The 18,655-nt window shown below is 36.4% G+C and overlaps 3 protein-coding genes across 8 annotated transcripts; 2 read left to right on the top strand and 1 right to left on the bottom strand.

Moving 5' to 3' along the window:
- The first annotated feature begins 1,300 nt into the window (after window positions 1–1,300).
- Window positions 1,301–1,681, top strand: LOC133873373 (glycine-rich protein 23-like). The gene has a single exon (XM_062311087.1). The coding sequence runs from the start codon at window positions 1,301–1,303 to the stop codon at window positions 1,679–1,681; it is 381 nt and encodes a 126-aa protein (XP_062167071.1).
- Window positions 1,682–7,426: 5,745 nt separating this feature from the next.
- Window positions 7,427–9,816, top strand: LOC133872437 (uncharacterized). 5 transcript variants are annotated; one of them, XR_009901028.1, is made up of 4 exons: window positions 7,427–7,860; window positions 8,031–8,145; window positions 8,713–8,820; window positions 9,356–9,816. XR_009901028.1 is itself a non-coding variant. In XM_062309944.1 (4 exons), the coding sequence occupies exons 1-4, from the start codon at window positions 7,890–7,892 to the stop codon at window positions 9,390–9,392; spliced, it is 228 nt and encodes a 75-aa protein (XP_062165928.1). In that variant the 5' UTR covers window positions 7,427–7,889; the 3' UTR covers window positions 9,393–9,816. The 5 variants fall into 5 exon arrangements, 2 of the variants coding, with proteins under 2 accessions (XP_062165928.1, XP_062165927.1); XR_009901026.1 differs by having other exon boundaries at window positions 8,371–8,820; XM_062309944.1 differs by having other exon boundaries at window positions 7,427–7,900; window positions 8,756–8,820.
- A 2,433-nt stretch (window positions 9,817–12,249) lies between these two features.
- On the bottom strand, window positions 12,250–17,457 carry LOC133873943 (uracil phosphoribosyltransferase). Of its 2 annotated transcripts, XM_062311749.1 has the most exons (12): window positions 17,227–17,457; window positions 17,034–17,126; window positions 16,732–16,810; window positions 15,688–15,746; window positions 14,906–14,983; window positions 14,600–14,681; window positions 14,294–14,342; window positions 13,932–13,993; window positions 13,478–13,545; window positions 13,004–13,059; window positions 12,873–12,920; window positions 12,250–12,602 (listed from the first exon to the last, which is right to left on the bottom strand). In XM_062311749.1, the coding sequence occupies exons 1-12, from the start codon at window positions 17,425–17,427 to the stop codon at window positions 12,551–12,553; spliced, it is 927 nt and encodes a 308-aa protein (XP_062167733.1). In that variant the 5' UTR covers window positions 17,428–17,457; the 3' UTR covers window positions 12,250–12,550. The 2 variants fall into 2 exon arrangements, 1 of the variants encoding a protein (XP_062167733.1); XR_009901187.1 differs by lacking the exon at window positions 13,478–13,545.
- Between the last annotated feature and the right edge of the window lie 1,198 nt (window positions 17,458–18,655).

Here is an 18,655-nt window from a genome sequence, read left to right as displayed (position 1 = left end):
ATAAAAATTAGGTTTTGGCCTTTAGGGATGGTTCGGCCACCTCCAAAACTAGCATTGGGGGTGGCTAAGCCACCCCTACATTTTTTTTTTTATTTTTTTATTTTTAAAACAATTGTGCAGCCACGTGTCGCAATTTTAATGATGCAACGTGTCGCTGATGTGAAAATCTGTTAGTTTTAGACAGAAAAATGGACGGAAGTACCATCTCCGTCTTTTTCCGTAGCACAGTTACCGCTCGTGAAAAAAATGAAATCTGACCAGGCAAAAAATAACGATTTAACCACAAGAGGGCAAAAAGGTATTTAATATTTATTTTTATTTTATTTTTTGTAAAAAAAATCTGCACACAACCCCATCTGATTTGTCCAGATTTTTAAAAAAAATGAAAAAATAAAATAAAATAGAAACGTCTGTAAAAAGTGTATGAGAAGTAATTGGTGCAACTGTTGTGCACCACTCTAGAGATATGGGATAAGTCCCACGTAGAACCCATGTGATGAGTTACTACCTCATGTCTCTAAGACCTTGCACAACTGTTGTGCAAGAGTCATTTTTTAAAGTTGTATACATTTGTTTGAAGGGGCTTGTTATTTGCACTATAAGTGCACAACAGAAACACAACACCCTCTCATATGGGGTGGGTTCAAGTGTGGAGTAATGTTTCTTACACAACTCTCTCACAACTTTTGCACAACTCTAACTACTTTTTGTTATGATTAACCATTGGATTTGTTTTTCAACATGTGGGTCCTAAATATTCAATGGCTGATTTTAAAAGAAAGTTGTTAGAGTTGTGTAAAAGTTGTACAAAAATTGTGTAAGAAACATTACTCTCAAGTGTGTGGGGTTCACCCCCATGTGAGGGGGTGTTGTGCTCCTGTTGTACTCCTGTAGTGTAAATAACATTTTCCTTATTTGGAGCAAACATTAATCTTTAATCATGTCAAAAATAAAAATAAAATAAAAAACATTACCCTTTAATAAAACGGTCCCCGTGTACGACTTCAACCCTCAATTTTTATTTTATTTTTTTCTCATATGTCAACAAAAAGAAAAACCTGTTGGCCTCTTGAAATGAACTCTGAAAAATTCAACGCAAACAAGCTTCTTTGATGCTTCAAGCAACCCTAAAGCTTCTGTCTTCTGATCGATCTGTTGCACGTTGGTCAAATATTTCAACAGAGAATGTTTGAAGTTTTCAATAAAATTTCGTTTAAAAGTCAGACAATTCCTTACTATAAAAGGAAAGCTGTGAAGAACTTAATTATTTCATTGTCTTTGTATAAAACATTCGAGGGAGATGAATAAAGCCTTTATAATTATTCCCGTTCTCTGGGCATCAATAATCATTGTGATTGTGGTTTCGCGTCTCTTCTGTGGAGGACGTAGTAGGGTCGGAGTTGATGGTAGAAAGAATCATGGTGCTGGTCATATTGATGGAGGAGGCGGAGAAGGCATAGGCGGTGGTGATGATGGTGGGGGCGATATTGAAACTGGAGGGGGAGGAGGAGATTTTGCTGGAGGTGGAGGCTGGGACGGTGGTGGAGGAGGTGGAGGTTGGGATGGTGGCGGAGGAGGAGCTTTCAGTGGTGGTGGTGGTGGCGGAGGAGATTTTGGTGGTGGTGGTGGCGGTGGCGGTGGTGGTGGATGTGGTGGAGGGGGAGGAGGGGGAGGAATTTAGGTGGGATGGCTGTCGACATGCATGAAGATGTTTTGGGTATATATATATATGGGGAGCTTTTGCCCTGTTTGTTTTGGGCTTTGAGATTATCGGAAAATGAATTTCATTTTGTGCTCGAGTGAGACAACTACCATCGTGGGCAGATTATCAAAATTTAAAGTACCGTGAGTCCTTCCCATTATTGTATTTACTGTTCACAAAGAACGAGAAAGTCTTTTTTTTTTTTTTTTTTTTTTTTTTTTTTTTTTTTTTTTTTTTCGGTAAAATTCTCTATGATTCTTTTATTGTATTCATCATGGTTGCTTCTTCCTAGCGTCAAAAATTCGAAAGCTCTTAAAAGGTAAAACGAAAAAGAGAAACATTATTATTAGTGTTATTCGCGATTTATGTGGAAGCTTCTGCATGCGCGCAAAAGATCGAATTTGAAGCAGTTAATTGGTACAAATATAAATAGAAGTTTACACGATCGAGGATAGTTGGTTTGAGTTGAGTTCTGACCTACATAATTGTCACTATAGAGATGATGGGTATGTTACCTGAAGATTGAATTCCAAAGTTAATGGGATATGGATCTTTTTTTTTTTTCCTAAGCAATTGGATAAGGATAACCAATGCCGCATAAAGTTTGATTCAAAATAGTAGATTTAAAAGTTTGAATACAAGATAGACAGAGACAAAGATAACATAGTAGACAAGGGCAGAGCTACTCTTTGGCTCGGGCCCCCCCCCCAAGTCAAAGGGTTTCCCCCAAAAAAAATTCTAAAAATAAAAATAAAATAAAATTTTACCCCCTTTTTTCTTTCTTAGTTTTGGCCCCCAAAAGTTTTTTTTTTCTCAATTTGACCCCTCAAAGTTTAAAACTTGGCTCCGCTCTTGATGGTAGAGATTTGATATATATATATATATATATATATATATATATATATATATATATATATATGCAACTAAGAGGGGCTGAACCATGATTTGAAATAAGGGAGACGAAACTAAAAAATGAAGATCTTTAGGATAAGTTTTTAAAAATTTTGGAATGACTTTTGTTCCCCAAGCTGAAGGCAGTTCCGCCCCTCAATGCAAGGCAAAAATTGACATCTAATAAAAATTAAGACTATACAAGCTAATCTTCAATTTATTTATTTATTTATTTTTTTGCTACGATCCAATGCATGTGAAAGTATTGAATTGAGATGTACTATAATTATGGTGTGTTCGGATTTCAAACAAAAAAATTGATAGCTTAAGAGAAAGGAATTATGGGATTCACTTACTTGGAAAAGAATTGCAATGTGCAAGAATCAAGTGTTAAAATGTCCCACATCGTTAAGATTTTTTTCACTTGGACACTTTATAAATCATTGTGTCATCTATTCTCTCAAGGCATCTTTTGAGAATGAGTAAAGCACATGGACTTTTACATGGTATCAGAGCCATAGCTATCTTGCAATGATGGGTATTTTCCTCTTGTTGTTGTCCATGCGTTTGACCATTAGTTGCCACATGTGAGAGGGTATGTTAAAGTGCTTCACATCGCTAAGATTTTTTTCACTTGGACACTTATAAGCTATGATGACGTCTTTTGAGAGTGAGTAAGGCCCATAAACTTTTATATCAAGAAGCAGAAATTATAGAGAAAGAGAGTATGAAATTAATGTTGTGAATGAATGATTTCATTATTGTGTGTTATAATGTTACAAATTAAGAATTGTATATTTATACAAGTATGTAAGCAGATCGACTAAACAAACTATCAAACTTTACATCACGTGTTAGTATAGCTTATATAACCAATCTAACTTCCTTCCTAACTAATCTATCCAGCTGTCAAACAAAGTAGTTAACTTAAACTTGCATGTACTACTGAAAACTCCAGCCTATTTCGGCAATAAATGCAGTTAACATCACCATTATAGCCGGGAAAACCACACAAGGTGCCACCAATCCACAACATGATTTTTTTTTTCTTCTAAAAAAACTCCCACAAAACAAAAACTGTCTAGAAAACTTGTCTGAAATTTGGTTTTAAGCGGACATGATTTCGTTTAATCTGAACTATAAAAGGAAAGCCAGGAACACCTTATTTGCGTGTTGTGGGTACTAAGAAAGATGGAAGAAGAAACCTGGACTTTTGGTGCCATAGCGTCCCGTAATTTTGCTATTGGGTTTTTGGGTTTACTCTGTGCAGGACATATACAACTATCCTGTCACTTTAAGGTTGAAGACGATCTCGTGGAGATGGAGGCAGTGTTGGAGGACGAGATGTACGTGTAGATGTAGAACATTCCAACGGTTGTGGGGTTGACGGTGCAGCAGGTGTGGTGGTGGTGGAGGAGGAGGAGGGCCGGGGGTTGTGCCGGTGGTGGTTCACTTTGACATTAAGATCAACTTATCTCGGTTGCTTTTGTTCTCTCTCTCTCTCTCTCTCTATTTATATTAAAATATATTATATTATATTATTTTAGGATTATTTCATTCTTTATATTTTCTAGGGTTTAGTCTATGATTTTTTTTTTTTTTTTTTTTTTTCTCACTACTCATTATCTCTCAATAAATTGAGACTTATGTTACGGATCTGTTTGGTAAGTTGTGGGAAATGGATGTTTTATTTGAATAGTAGTAATAAATGATTGATGTGATATAGAATTTGAGAATGTTTTATAGAAAAGTGAAAAAATTTTGTTTTGTAGTGAGTTTTTTTATTTGAATAGTAATAAAAAATTATTGATGTGATGTAAAAAGTGTAAAAAAGTTGGAATGTTTTTGCGCTCTTTTTTCTCTTTTATATATTTATCCGATACATTTAACACGCTATTAAAGTCGTTTTTTTTGTGGCCTTCAATAATACGTCTTTGACGTATTCTGTCGTTCTCTTTGGTGATCTCCCAATTCCAGTTGTTCACAAGCCACCACGCTCTCCACAGCTCCACCTACGCAATCAGTCTCTTCCATGCCTTCATTGCAGCTCAATCTTAAAAAAATAATTCTAGAATCAAGCTTGCAAGGTACAAATATGTCAATCTGTGGAAGACCCATCTCCACCGGACACTACACGTGCTGCCACACGCCATCAATAGTAACTCTACACGCTTCACGCATGCACCACCACCGTGACTCTTTTCAGCCAAACAATCAGCAAAAGTGGTTTTTCGGCCCCAGATCAGTGGATCTGTGCAATTTCAGCCCATTCTAGTACTGTACGTGCCGCCCGAATCTACTGCCAAAGCTTCTATGCCCCTCCATGCGTTGGCACACGCTGACATGCGCCAGAGGTGTTCTCAATGTGTCAGTCACACGCTCCCACGCGCCTCATCTGGGTCAAACTGGACCGGTTCAGCCCAATCAAGTCCTTTTCTTGGCCGGTTCATCGTGTTTCTAATGATTTCCCCATCGGCTCAATGTCTTCATAGACAATTCACCACGGTGCAAATCTCTTCCATGCCGGTTCAAACAGGTTTAGGCCTCCAAAGACCCGATTCAGTGGGTTTCAGCTTCATTTTATAGCTTCCAAGGCCGATTTACCACCGGTTCAGTAGTTTTCAAACTGGTTCAAAGCCTTTTCAGTCTGGTTCATGCTCGTTTCAATCCGATTCAAATCAGTTCAAGCCCCTTTCAGTTTGGTTCCATCCAGTTCAGGCCTTTTTTCAGTCTGGTCCAACTTGGTTCATGGGGTTTTCGGTCAATCTTTAACCGGTTCAAGATGGTTTCAAGGTACCACCCAAGTTTCGGCTAGCTCAGCCGATTAGGCTAGTCGGTCCAACTTTTCACCCCGGCTCAGCAGAACAAGCCAGCCCAGCTCATTATCGAACCAATCCAGAAAGCTTTGCCAAATAGGCTAGCCTGTCAACCCATTCCGTCGGGTTAGACCCAGTTCCTTGGCCCAACTGTGCAATCCGACCAAAATAGGCCAAACACGGCCCAATCCTTCAACCTAGCTAATTAAGCCGAACAGGCTGACTAGGTCAGCCATACATTTGGGGCCTATCAATTGAGCCCAACAAGTTCAAAGAGGCCCAACTCCAACAGCCATCAGCCTCCTCAGGCTCATCTGATAGTTGCCATCGTCGCCTATAGCAATCTTACAATATCATTTCTCTTAATTTCTTTTTCCAAGCTCGAGCTTACATGCACTTTGAGTTTGAGGGGGATGTTAAGAATCTATTATATTATTTAGGGTTATTTCTTTACTTATATTCTCTAAGGTTTAGTCTAGGGTTTCTTGTTCACTACTCATCGTCTCTCAATAAATAGAGACCTATGTAATATTGCTTCAAATACTTCAATATAGTAAAAATATAGCTCATCCACCTCTTTATGCTTCTCTCTGTTTCCACTCTTTCTCTTTCATATATTTCTCCTTTAATTTCTTTCATTTTTCTGAGCTGTTGTGATCTCTATTTGGCTTGTCTTAAAGTTATTTAATGTCAGGAAACTTAGTGCATGCTATAATATCACAAATATCAGGGCATGTTGATGTTAATATCGTTTACGCAGAAAGTCGTCCCTCTTATTTTTTTTGTACTAAAAAAAAAAAAGGTTCCCTCTTATTTTTCATTTTTATCAGGGTAAGCACTGAATTTTGTAGTACTGTATTTATTTAGAGAAATGCTAAGGGTACTTAAAGTTTTACTAAGAGAACCTTACAAACTGATGTGGCAGTCTGATGTGGCATTTCTTTAATTGAAAAACTCATTTAAACCTCTCACGTCATTCCTCTCTTCTTTTTTTTCTTTTAAAAAAAAATAATAATAATTATCTGCATTTGTTCTTTCTCCGTTTCTCCAACGCACGCAGCTCTCTCTGTGCTTTTCATCTTCCTGCTTCATCTTCATGTTTATCTTCATGTTCATCTTCATGTTCATCTTCCATAAACTAACATGCTATGGGTCAATCTCTCTCCCTCTCCAAAAGATTTAGAAAAAAAAAAAAACAGAGAGGCCAATAGCAGATGATGCTATTATTATCACATATCAAAGACGACTGTTTCTTGCATGTACTGCAAACAATTCTCAACTTTTTTTTTTTTTTTTTTTTTGGATGAATTAAAACTTTTATAAAACCAAACTCAGCAATTTACAACATTCATGAAAAAACTGGAACTAAAATTCTCAACAAGAGAATAAACAACAGCCACCAGCCCACTACTACAAACAGCAACAGGAACCAACACAGAAACAAGCAACAAAAAATCAAGTCTGCAGACAACAAAGGACAGCACAAGCTGTGCCTCAAAACAAACAAAATACAAGTCTGCAGACAACAGAGGACAAAACAAACTGATCCTCAAATCAAACGCCAACTACAAGCAAGATTTTTTTTCTAAATCTTTTGGAGAGAAGAAGCAGTTTTTTTTGGAGAGAGAAGACCAGGGATAGAAGAAACAATTTTTTTTTTTTTTTTTCTAAATCTTTTGGAGAGGGAGAGAGACTGACCTGTAGCATGTTAGTTTATGGAAGATGAACATGAAGATAAACATGAAGATGAAGTAGGAAGATGAACAGATTTTTCAGGAAGATGAAGTAGGAAGATGAAAAGCACAGAGAGAGCTGTGTACGTTGGAGAAACCGAGAAAGAACAAAGGCAGCTAATTATTTTTTATTTTTTATTTTTTTAAAAAAAAGAAGAGAGGAATGACGTAGGAGGTTTAAATGAGTTTTTAAATTAAAGAAATGCCACGTCAAACTGCCACATCAGTTTGTAAGGTTCTCTTGGTAAAACTTTAAGTACCCCTAGCATTTCTCGTTCATGTATTTATAGTCCTATATATGTCTCATGTAATTAAAATTGTTTAAGAAAATCTGTTGTTGCCGAGTCGTTTACTCGTTAATATAGTTACTATTACACTGTTCCTGTCATTCTATACTGATTTTGCATTAGGACATGATGAAGTTATTCCTTCCAACATTTTCTTTTTCTTCCGCGGTGAAGCACAATAATAAAATGATATCTACAAAATCTGCAGTCTAAGAGCATTCGTAGTAAGCTCTTCAAATAAGCTTTTTCACCAAATTATGCTGAGTTTCCTCAAAATCACCTCCGCAGCAAGCTCCTCAGTGCTACAGTAAATTTGGTGATTGTCAGATCTGCTCGTTTGGTCTGCGGAGCCAAGCTTCGCTCGTCTCTTCATATTTTCTATTTCCTTATTCAGCCTTCCCGCGTTCTCGATCTCCTGAAGCCAAGAAAAGGTTGAGCTCCTTCCCTCTTGCAAGCTTATATGAATCTCAGGTTTGATTCGGTTTATGATTTTGGTTTGATTTGTTTTGTGGGTTTTGATTCTGAATCTCATATTTGATTTGGTTTATTTATGTGTTTTGATTTTGATATCAGATTTTGATTTTGGTTTGTGGGTTTATAGGTCTCATAGGATTTGTTCAGAGCAAATCGAAGAGGCTTGCATAGCCTGGTTTCTTGGCAAGCTCTTGTTCCAGCTTCTCCACGAGAACCATCTCTTTTGGCCCCTTTTCTTCTACGTGAGTTCTCTGCCGTACCCAAATCTCAAGTTTAGTTCTTTTGCTTTTGTTTTGATGTGCAAGATTGGTTCTTTTGATTTTGTTTTGATGTGGGTTGTATTTGATATGTTGGTTGGCGTGTCTTATATTGGTTTTAGGATTTTGGGTTTGTGAAATTTTGCAATTTGTGCTATTGGTTACATTTGGCTTGTGGGTTTCTGAGATTTGCAGTGTTTTATTTGCTAGTTTTGTGTTTGGAAGGTTGGGTTTATTATATCCCCACTGCTTAGAAATCCATGTACCTGTACTCTCTGCAACAAGCAGCAGAGGACCTTTCTTGTCATTCTCGTATTCGGGTTTTTAAGAAGCTTCAAGGCTGGTATTCTGGTTTTTAAGAAGCTTCAAGGCTGGTGTCAGAAAGCTCCATCCTAGCTTAGATTCAGACCTGCATTTTGCATCCGCAGAGAAAACCCAGATAGGAAATAAATTCATTTGAGCTATAAAGCTGGTTTTTCTGTGAACTGGGTTGATCTGGGTTTTACTACATGGGGTCTACTTGATTGTATTTTATTGGGTTTCTTTGGCCAGAGATGTGAGATTGTGGGTTTTGTTTCTTTGTCTGAGAATAAAGTATGGCGAAGTGGTTTCAGAGATCTGGAGTTTGAAAGTTGCCTTTGGAGATCCCATCATAGAAAGGTAAGAGGATGAAATGTTTTCAGAAACATAAAACAACTTGGGCTGCTTCTCATTCTCTCTGTAGTTGTTACTTTTAATGCGTCATTTTTGTTTTTCTATTTGTGATTGTATCCCCTGAAAAGTTTCGGTTTTTATGTTGGTGAAATAGTTATGTGATGTCAGAAGTGGTCTAATCTTTATCATATCTTCTGTTTGCATTGTATTCTATGATCTAAGTATTTGTTTCATTGAAATGCTTCTGTTCAGGTTCTTATTTTGTTGTTTACGCTTCATGGCCCGCTGTCTTTCTTATTTGGTTTTTGTGGTTGTGACATGTTCTCTTCTAGTTATTGCTAGTTTTTGTATAGAATAGTGAAGATGCTTAAAACTTCTACCAATGACCACAAAAATTACTAGCTTTTAATCGCCCTGTGGATGGTTGCCCAATAAGAGTAAAGGGCTTGAAGATGTTAATTGGATCATATAAATGGTGGACGAATGTCAATATTGATATGAGATTCTGGTATTGTTCATATCTCTTTGTTAAATTCTGTAGGCAGCTGGACATCTGGAAAAATGGCCACAAGTCTTAAAGCGAAATTGTCAAAGAAAACTGTCATTCTTGATCCAAAGGTCTGGGAAGTAATTGGAATTGCAGTCGGGTTATTTATCATAATTATCCTCTGTGTTGTCGTTGTGTCTTACATCACGGAAGAAATCAAGGAGAACTAGGGACAGGATTCCTCTTAGCCAAATCCCGACTGTTGAAGTCCGAGTGGAGCAAGTAACGACAGATGAATTTGTTCCTCGTGATGGAATTCTTCTCACCATTCATGACAAATCCAGTGACTAAGAATCAGATGAGGTTTTGGTTCATTCACAAGCTAGATGGGCGTTGGAGTTGTATGAGCATGAGATTTCTAATAAATTTTGGTTTCATGTGAGAGTTAAAAGTAGCTGACAGTGGTTGTTTTAAAACTAATAAAAAATAATATTTATTTGAAGTAGAGAATATTTAGAGAGTTTGATATTTGATGCCTTTAAAAAGTGTATCTCCAAAATAACAAAAGAGCACTTTTTCCCCAAAATTTGAGGAAACTTTGAGGAGCTCATTACAAATGCTCTAAGGCCATGTTTGAGGTTGTGTTAAATGGAGTTTAAAAAATACTTTTAGAAAGCTGTGCAATAAAAAATGAAATTGTTTAATAAAAAAACTCAAAAAGTACTTCTTTGACTTTTTTTCTCGGAAAATGCAAAAAACACACTTTTGAGAAAAGCTTGAAAATGAAGCTTTTAACTCTATTTCTCAACACAATCTCATACAGGTTCTAAATGCTCTACACTTTGAAAATGAGCAAGAGAATATTTTCACTTGGAGTAATGCTAAATGTCTCCAATGTATCTCGTGTCATTCCAAAATTAATGTGACATTCAAAATTATCATTGAATTTGTGATAGATCACTATTAAATTTTAATCCAATAATAAATTTAAAAGCATATTACGTGGATGAGATCCTCACCATTTGATTTTAGTATTTATTTTTATGATTCAAATTAAATTTAACTAATTTAATAGTGTATACGTTATCATATTGGTTATATATTAACATGTCAATTTAAATGGCGTGACACTATGAGTACCATTAAATGCAACCTAACAAAATATTGACATAAATCATCTCTATTTCACTTGACATGGATCATATCCTATTCTGAATCAACTAATTAATTAGGTAAGCAGTTAACATATTTGCTTAAAACCTCTTAATAAACAAGATTTTAATTCAACAGTTAAGATATTTGTCTAGCTCCGTCGTTGAGGCCAGAGAACCAATTATAATATGTCATGCATCACTAGTCATTCCCAGAGATTTTTTTTCACATTTCTAATAATGTATATATTTTCAAATACTAAATATGTTACCATTACTTTTCTCTCTCGATCTCTTGTAAAATCTCTTAGCAAAACCTCCCCCCGGTCACCTCTCACATCTGGGAGGAGGGAAGAGTTTCTTCCGTTCCCTCCCCTCCCCTCCCCAACACAACCCTCTTATTTTCCTCTTCAGCGTCTCTTCTATGTTAATTCCCTTTTTTTTTTTTCTTTTTCTTTTTTTTCCTTCTTCTCCTTCAGTTTTTCTAGTCTTTTATTTGGGTCATTAGAAGTTCTAATAGATCTACCACAAAACCCAATCTCCACCACCCATAGGCGCCTCCTCCATCGTCACCTGCTGCACAATTATCCACCGGCTTCATGCGCCACCACTCCTTTTGTTCTCCTACAGCAAATATCCTCCACCACATAACCTCTAGCTCTCCTTTGTAGAGCCATTTTTGTCCACCATAAATTATAGATCCAAATCTAGACCTCAAAAGCATCTAATCTTGGTGATTCTATGCCTCAACGCCGTAAATGAGACATCATTTACCACTATACAATTACCTCTTAGTCTCTCACAAAAGTCAAGTTCAAATGAGTTCTCTCTGTTAATACCCACAACGTCGACCATGAGCTGCTACAACCAACTTCATTGGCAGCATTTCCAATTGTCTTCTCTACCTTCTAGAGTTGTGAATGAATCGCTATCAATATTGGATTTTCTTTTTGGTGTTGGTATTTTTTTGTTTTTGTAATTGTAATGTTTGTTTGTACATGTTCTTACTCATCTAAAAAAAAAATTGCAATAAAGCAAAGGTAAAAACTACATACCCCTCAAACTACCACCCAATTGACAATGTCTCTCCCCTCCCAAACTTATAATTTGGACAACGCCCTCCTAAACTATCAAAAATTGTTAATGTTCTTCCCAATAACTAAAATACCCTTAATAAAATATAAAAAAAAAAATCAAAAAAAGAGAAACTAAAACTAAAAAATAAAATAAAAGTATGATACAAAAATAACCAAGGGTGGACAAATTTTAAAATTAAAAGTTTTGGTTTTTTTTAAAATTTTAATTTTAAAAAAAAAAAAAAAAAAAAAAAAAAAAAAAAAAAAAATCTATATAAAAACAAAATTTTCATTTTTTCTTAAATAAAAAAGTTTAGTCTTTTTTAAAATGAAAATTAAAATTTTTTTTACAAGAAAATCGTATTTTTTTAATTTTTTAATTTTTGGAATTTATAGGAGTATTTTTGTTTTATTGAAAAAAAAAAATTATAAAATCATTTTTATTTTTTGTTCTCTTTTTGGAAACAATGACAATTTTTTGGTAACTACGAAAGGACATTGTCTCAATTAAAAGTTTGGGAGAAACATTTGCCAATTGAGTGGTAATTTGAAGGGGTATGTGAACTTTTCCAAAAACAAAATCTAGACCATGAAATAATATTCCTCTATTTCAATAGAAATCTGGTTATGCTTTTTAATCTCTTGCCTTTAATTGCAATTGTCGGAATTGATAAAATAGAGCAAAATCCAAAATAAACGAGTCTACCGAACAGCTACGGGCAGTTTTGAAATAAGTTGGCATATATAAATCATTTTTCCCAAACACATGCTTGTAAGCATTAGAACCCCCAAGCTAATAACTAAGAATACCTGGCAGAATACAGGCTTCTTATACAAAATCCAGAGAGATTACTATATTTTTCCTTAGGGGGTCAGTAATTTGCATAATAATTAAGTTTGTAAAGCAAGTCCGTTGCCTTACCAGAAAAACTCCGCACGCTTTAGTGATTGATGAATGGTTGAACATGTCAAAATTGCAGGAGGTGACAACTGAGAACTGGGGGGATGAACTTTGGGTGAATTCATGTACCAAAGCTGCGGTCTCCAGCATCCCCAAGTCCAGGAATTATGAACCTGGAAAAGCCCAATCGAATACAAGACCAAAAGGAACATATTACTCACAAATCCATATCAGATTTGGGTGCTGTGAAAAAAAAAATTACAGCACATCTCTTGTAATTTTTTGAACAGTCCAAATGAAAAATTTGGAATTAAATCTGGACCATTTAAGAAATTACTGAAGATGTGTTGTAGTTTTTTTTCAGCAACTAAACCAAATCCATATCCATATATGCCTAGGCTAACTACCGATGGCGAGAGCTAATTAAAAAGGAAGGTCCGTACCCTTTGTCATTAACTGTGGGATCAATTATTCCTGTGTAGACATGAAGCCTGGAAAATAACAAAGCCAGAAAACTTAGAAGGAATGCTCATTTCATTTCTAGTTGTGAAATCTGATTTGATCATATTATTACCCAGGGAACTTCTCACTGAGCTTTTGAAGAGCTGGAGGGGCGGCCACAGCAGATATCTGCAACGCACCAGTTTCTTTAGTAATGCACTAACCAATGAGTGCAGCAAAAACAACTGTGTGAGTGTGAGTGTGTGGATGGATGGGTGGGTAGGTGGCTGTATTGTGAGCTTTGTCTATTATGAGAATTCATATAAAGCAAATAACTGAGTCCATAAGAACGTAGGCAAGACCACCAGCACAGCTCTGCCTACAAGACTCTTTCTTCATTTAACAAAAAAATTGGAATAAACTAGCGCCTCTACTACATAATTGCATCATTGCCTGAATTCACCCCCATTTAGAACAGAGATCTTTGCTAATTAGATATGCACAACTTCAACAGTAACATGTGAGGAAACTCAACTAAGCTTTAGTGTCAATTAGATTGGGTTGACTTTATGGCAACATAAACATGGAGAATGTCTAAATTATTTACCACTAAAATTTGATTGTTTTCAATTCCACGCTCCTTTAAGAGGTTGACAGCTGCCACTATCGTGCCACCTGATATTGATTATCGAGAAAACAAAGAAAAGAAAACTCAAGCTCACTTTCAGCTCAGATAGAATTTTTAGTATAAAAACACAATGCCGCACAAATGTACCAATTTGAGTTAGTGATGCTATTAACCATGAGAGTAGGAGTCAGTAGTAACAAACATCATAGAGGATTAGAAAAGGTTGATCAATAAAGTTCGACTGGAAACAACACAAGCCAGAACCTATGGTTAAGCCTCCAACAGATTGCAAAATAACGGAAGAACTAGATATACCATTGGATTAAACAACATCAAGAATCATTTTATGAGATGAGAGAAAAATGAACTCAAAAATTTTCGAATTAAAATATGCTGAACATGATACCAGGAGCTCCAGACATTAATACTATACCTGTTGCCAGCATTGGATCGACTACAAATACTCGAGACCCTTCAGGAAATTTGTCAGGTAACCTAGATTACAAGGAGTGTAAGAAAAGTCGCTTCAATGCCAGAATACATTCTAATATAACTCGAATATGAAATAAGGTAGAAAAGTATGCCAAAGCAGAAATGACTAAGAAAGAAATAAAAAGAATATATGTGAAACAAATGCAAAATAATAAACAAGAATGGAAGTTCAAAAGAGTGATTAATGGCACTCAAATATAACTCAAACAGAATCAAGATGAAAAGTTCCTCTTGACTCTTGTTTAAGCATTCAAAGGCATAAAAGAAAAAATATTCCTCATTTCCATGACAGGGAATTCGTACTTGTTCAGATATACTGTTGGCTGAAGTGTCTCTTCGTCTCTACGTATCCCTTTATTTGCAAAACAGAAAGAAAACCACCAAAACAGTCAATCACATTGAAAACCTGGAGAGACATGAACTCCACTCTTAAAGAATAATTGATAGATAAAAGTTAACATCAAATGTGGTTAAACTAAGCGAGTAAAGGAACCAGCTATCATGGTTATCAGGGGACTATTTGAAAAACAGTAAGCTTAACAAAATTTCAAAAAACCCTCGCCCCAACTTCCCACTCTACTTTGACTCCAGGCATGAACCTTTACTCACCCAGATGGTATGTTTTTGTTGCTGGCAAGATTGAAGATGCGTGTTCTGCAAGAGCTAGACCAGCTCTTAGAATTGGAACTACCTGCAGTAAGTAAAGGAATAATATAGATAACGAGCAACAATCTTAAAAAACTATTTACAGCCAGGCCTAGGAACCATGTCTTGGAAAAAATTGTGAACAAAAATAATAAATGTCAGGCTTATAATCGATTCCATAGAACAACTTATAATCACTCCAAGAGAGTAACAATAACACCGTAAGACACATGAACAAATACATAAGTGAAATTGCTACCATACACTCACCGCCATAGGCTCCCTCGGATCTATGAACTCAACTGAGGCGACACCCATTGGTGACTGAATCTCCCCCGTAACAGTAGGCTAATAGCGACAAAACCATAGAAATGTAAAATAAAAATATCAGTGCAAACACTCTAAAAAAAAAACAAAAATACAAACATAAAGAATATCACCAGTGCTAAACAAATATTGCTATATGTTCCACAGTCAACTCAAAGGGAAACTCAAACAAACAATGGTTTTAGCTAAAAACGAACAAAGAATCCAAATTGGCATATAGTGAAAATCCAGGTGCAAGAGGCATAGAAATTTGCATTAGTATAGAAAAACATCATATTTTTTACCCCAAAAAAAATCAACTTGTGCACTACAGATAGCTTAGTCTAATTTAATACTCGGTGACAAAATATAATTTTTTTTGAAGTCTTATGAGTTTCTGCAGGGAGAGAGAGAGAGAGAGAGAGAGAGAGAGAGAGAGAGAGAGAGAGAGAGAGAGAGTAAAATACAAGAATAGTGAATGTAGTAAAAATATTCAATCGGACAAAAAACTCAAAAAGCATAGTGGACAACCCAGTTAGCAGGAAAGCATTACGCATTACTTTTTCATTCACAAAAAAAAATGCCATCACTTAAATTTATTTGCATCACAAAATAGAGCCAAAATAGCTGCATTGCTTATTAAAATTTAAATTGGTATCACAAAATATTTAGAAAGGAAAAAGGAAAAGATAAAACATTAGAATGTTCATTATTGACAATTTGCATGTGCAAATGCAACTACTAACCAACCAATCCCTCGAAGCTTCATACATAAGTAGCCTCCCCAACTCAGCCATTGCATTCCCTACAATATTTGAAGTTTAAAATGCCAAACACGACTCAGAATTATGTGCAGAGACAAGAGGACAAAAAAGTAAGATAATAAAAAATTAAAAAAAATATTGAAAATAAAGGAATGTTATTTATGTCCTGTTAAGGGTAATAATGTCTATGACCAACAATAAGATTGCGTCCTAATGATGGAACTCCAAGTTCTTGGTCCTATGCCATTTATATTAGTGTCTACCATTAGCTGCTAGTTGGCCTATATGTATAAGTGGACAAGCATTTGGATTAGACTCATCATGCAGGACAGGAACCTTTGTGTGTCTCAATAGCTAAATGACTAAAACAGTTTGGCAGTTCCAAAGGCACCAATGGACATAAAAAAACAATGTTAACTGTTGAATATAACGTATGGGTATCAGTATTCAGTAATTTTGCAGCAGTAAGAATTATACGATTGGGCTTAGGCATGTGAAGAATGTAAAAACCTAGTACTTTGAAGGATCTACAAAGTAGATAACCGTTAACTAAAGATCTTTCACTTTCTAATTGGGTGTCTCTCTTGTATTCTCCATGTATACTTGGGTTGCGCCCCTTTGCGCTTTCTAATAAGACTGAATTATTTATTAAAAAAAAAATTCCTTCACTAATTTATTGAATTGCAGCCAACATACTACTAAGATCTGCAAGATGAAAAATTTATAAATAAGAATGTCCTATATTATTTAAGAACACAATAGGCATGATAACAACAAATCTGAACTACATTTGCAACAACTACTTCATTTCCACACAAAAATCACTTCATTGGCTTCAACTGAAGAAGTAAATATTATGTGCAACCACAATCACATAAAGCAATATAACACATAACCTCCCAAAAGTATCTGTAAAAACATAAACTTTACTATGGAAATCAAAATCAACATCCTAATTATTCAGCAGAAAAATCATCAATCAGTCTTTACAAACACAAACACACACAAATTTGAACTATAACTTACTGAATATGGGACAAGGAGTTTGTTCATTCCTTAGAACTGAAACCCAATGCTTGATCAATGGATGCGGAGGCACAAAGACCTGACAGTCCATACAAAAAATTGGTTTACTTAGCTACTAATACTAATACAGCCAAAGTCAAATAATGTTGAGACATTTTCCAAATAAATAATAACTAATTTTAGAAGCTAGCACATTGTTCGGCAGCATTTTCAAAAGATACCATTCAGTACTTCAAAATTTATCCTTTCTAACATATTCTCTAAGTAACCAAACAGAGCAAACAGCAAAAGCGCGAACTGACCAGCATTCTGTCCTGTGAGATCGATTTCTTCTCAGTGGCCATTTGAGCCCTCACAGCAACAGAGCTACGGCGCGGAGCACTGGAGCACGAGATCTGCAGCAACAAGAGACATGTGTTTGTTACGGTGAGTAACGACTAGGGGTTTTGAGAGAATCGAAATTCTTAGTGAGAATGAGAATATTGAATATATTACCCTTTTGAGATTGGGCGGCGAAGAGGAGAGAGTCGTGTTAATAAATAGGAGAGGAGCACGCGGGTCGTGAGGGCGACATGTGGACGAAAAACGCGGCGCACCGGACGGGCACCGAAGCGTAGAGTTGATGCGGCACGAGGCCATGGATTCAACCGAGAGAAACGCGTCTCTTCCACCCAAAAGCACAACTTTGATAGCCATCTTGCTGACGTGGCAAGTAATTTTTTTTTTTTTTTTTTTTTTTTTTTTTTTTTTTTTTAAAAGAAAACACTATACGTTCCCCCAAATTTTCTTCCCCCCCAAATCGTCGCCCCTCTCTCTCTTTCACTCTCACTCTCTCTCTCCCTCCCTCTCGCTCAAAGTTCCCCAAATTTTTTTCCTCCCCCCAATCCACCGCCCCTCTCTCTCTCTCTCTCTCTCTCTCTCTCTCTCTCTCTCTCTCAAATTTCCTCCCCCCACCGAAACCGCCGCCCCCCTCTCTATCTCTCTCCCTTTCGCTCGTCGCCTCCGGTCATCCCCGTCCCTCTCGTCGTTTAACTGGCGGCGTTGGTTCTCTCTCGGCGGTCGGCCACCCTCCACCGGGCCATCCTTCACCGGCGCTCTGTTTTTACTCTCTCTCTCTCTCTCTCTCTCTCTCTCTCTCTCTCAGTGCATTTTTATGGGATTTGTCTGGGCTAGATTAAGCTTTTGAGATTGTGGGTGTTATGTGCAGCTTGCGAGTGAAGGTAATGGCTTGTCTGAAAGGTTTGTGTTGGACAGTGTTGTCTAAAGAAGAATGTTCGTGTAAAAGTGAACGTGGGTGAAGTGGGTGGTGTGGTTTAGAGGCAACCACGTGTCCCACTTGGCAGATGGTGTGTGCGTTTCTCTAGTCTCTAGTCTCTAGATAATGTGTTAGTGGGTTAGTGGGTATCTCTAGAGATTGCTTGATTTTCTTTTTGCTTTTTCTACTTTTACTTAACAATATGGGTACCATTGGTTTGCTTTGATTTTTTTTTTTTTGGTGTGATTTTGGGTGTGTCGATTCAAAGATCTTAATTAGTGGTAGTAAGATCATAATTTAGTGACAATCTGTTTGGTTCTCAGGAAATTAGACTTTCATACTCATTGGTAAATATATATTTTGAAGTTCCGCATGATTTATGTATCTCTAAACTTCTTGCAAAGTGGACGTATACAGCACCCGATTGGTGGATTAGGGGCAAGGGATGTGGTAAACGTCCAGGAAGCCAAATCTTCAAGATATTTGAAGAGGAAGAAGAATGACAAAGACATAAAACATTCTTGTTGTCATGCCTCCGGTCGTTATGTTTTTTATGTGTCATACTTTGTGTTGTATTAGCTTTTGGAGCTGTGATGCTTTTGAAATGGTTTGAGTTTGTAATGTTTGAAGTCTGATCATGTATGGCTGTATTATGGATTGCAAAAATGT

The sequence above is a fragment of the Alnus glutinosa genome, chromosome 7 (assembly GCF_958979055.1).
Source record: "Alnus glutinosa chromosome 7, dhAlnGlut1.1, whole genome shotgun sequence".
In the NCBI taxonomy this organism is placed as follows: Eukaryota; Viridiplantae; Streptophyta; class Magnoliopsida; order Fagales; family Betulaceae; genus Alnus; species Alnus glutinosa.
The sequence above is the reverse complement of the archived record's forward strand: the minus strand, read 5'-3'. Positions and strand labels throughout refer to the sequence as shown.

Bases quoted from the DNA above. Each gene is read 5' to 3' on its own strand.
- LOC133873373 (XM_062311087.1), top strand. From the start codon at position 1,301: ATGAATAAAGCCTTTATAATTATTCCCGTTCTCTGGGCATCAATAATC.
- LOC133872437 (XM_062309943.1), top strand. The intron at 8,146-8,712 runs GTGAGTTCTCTG...TTCTTTGGCCAG, and splicing joins TTTGGCCCCTTTTCTTCTAC to AGATGTGAGATTGTGGGTTT. The intron at 8,821-9,355 runs GTAAGAGGATGA...TAAATTCTGTAG, and splicing joins GGAGATCCCATCATAGAAAG to GCAGCTGGACATCTGGAAAA.
- LOC133873943 (XM_062311749.1), bottom strand. From the start codon at position 17,427: ATGGCTATCAAAGTTGTGCTTTTGGGTGGAAGAGACGCGTTTCTCTCG. The intron at 12,921-13,003 runs GTAATAATATGA...GTTATTTTCCAG, and splicing joins CTCAGTGAGAAGTTCCCTGG to GCTTCATGTCTACACAGGAA. The intron at 12,603-12,872 runs GTACGGACCTTC...GGGCTTTTCCAG, and splicing joins CCCACAGTTAATGACAAAGG to GTTCATAATTCCTGGACTTG.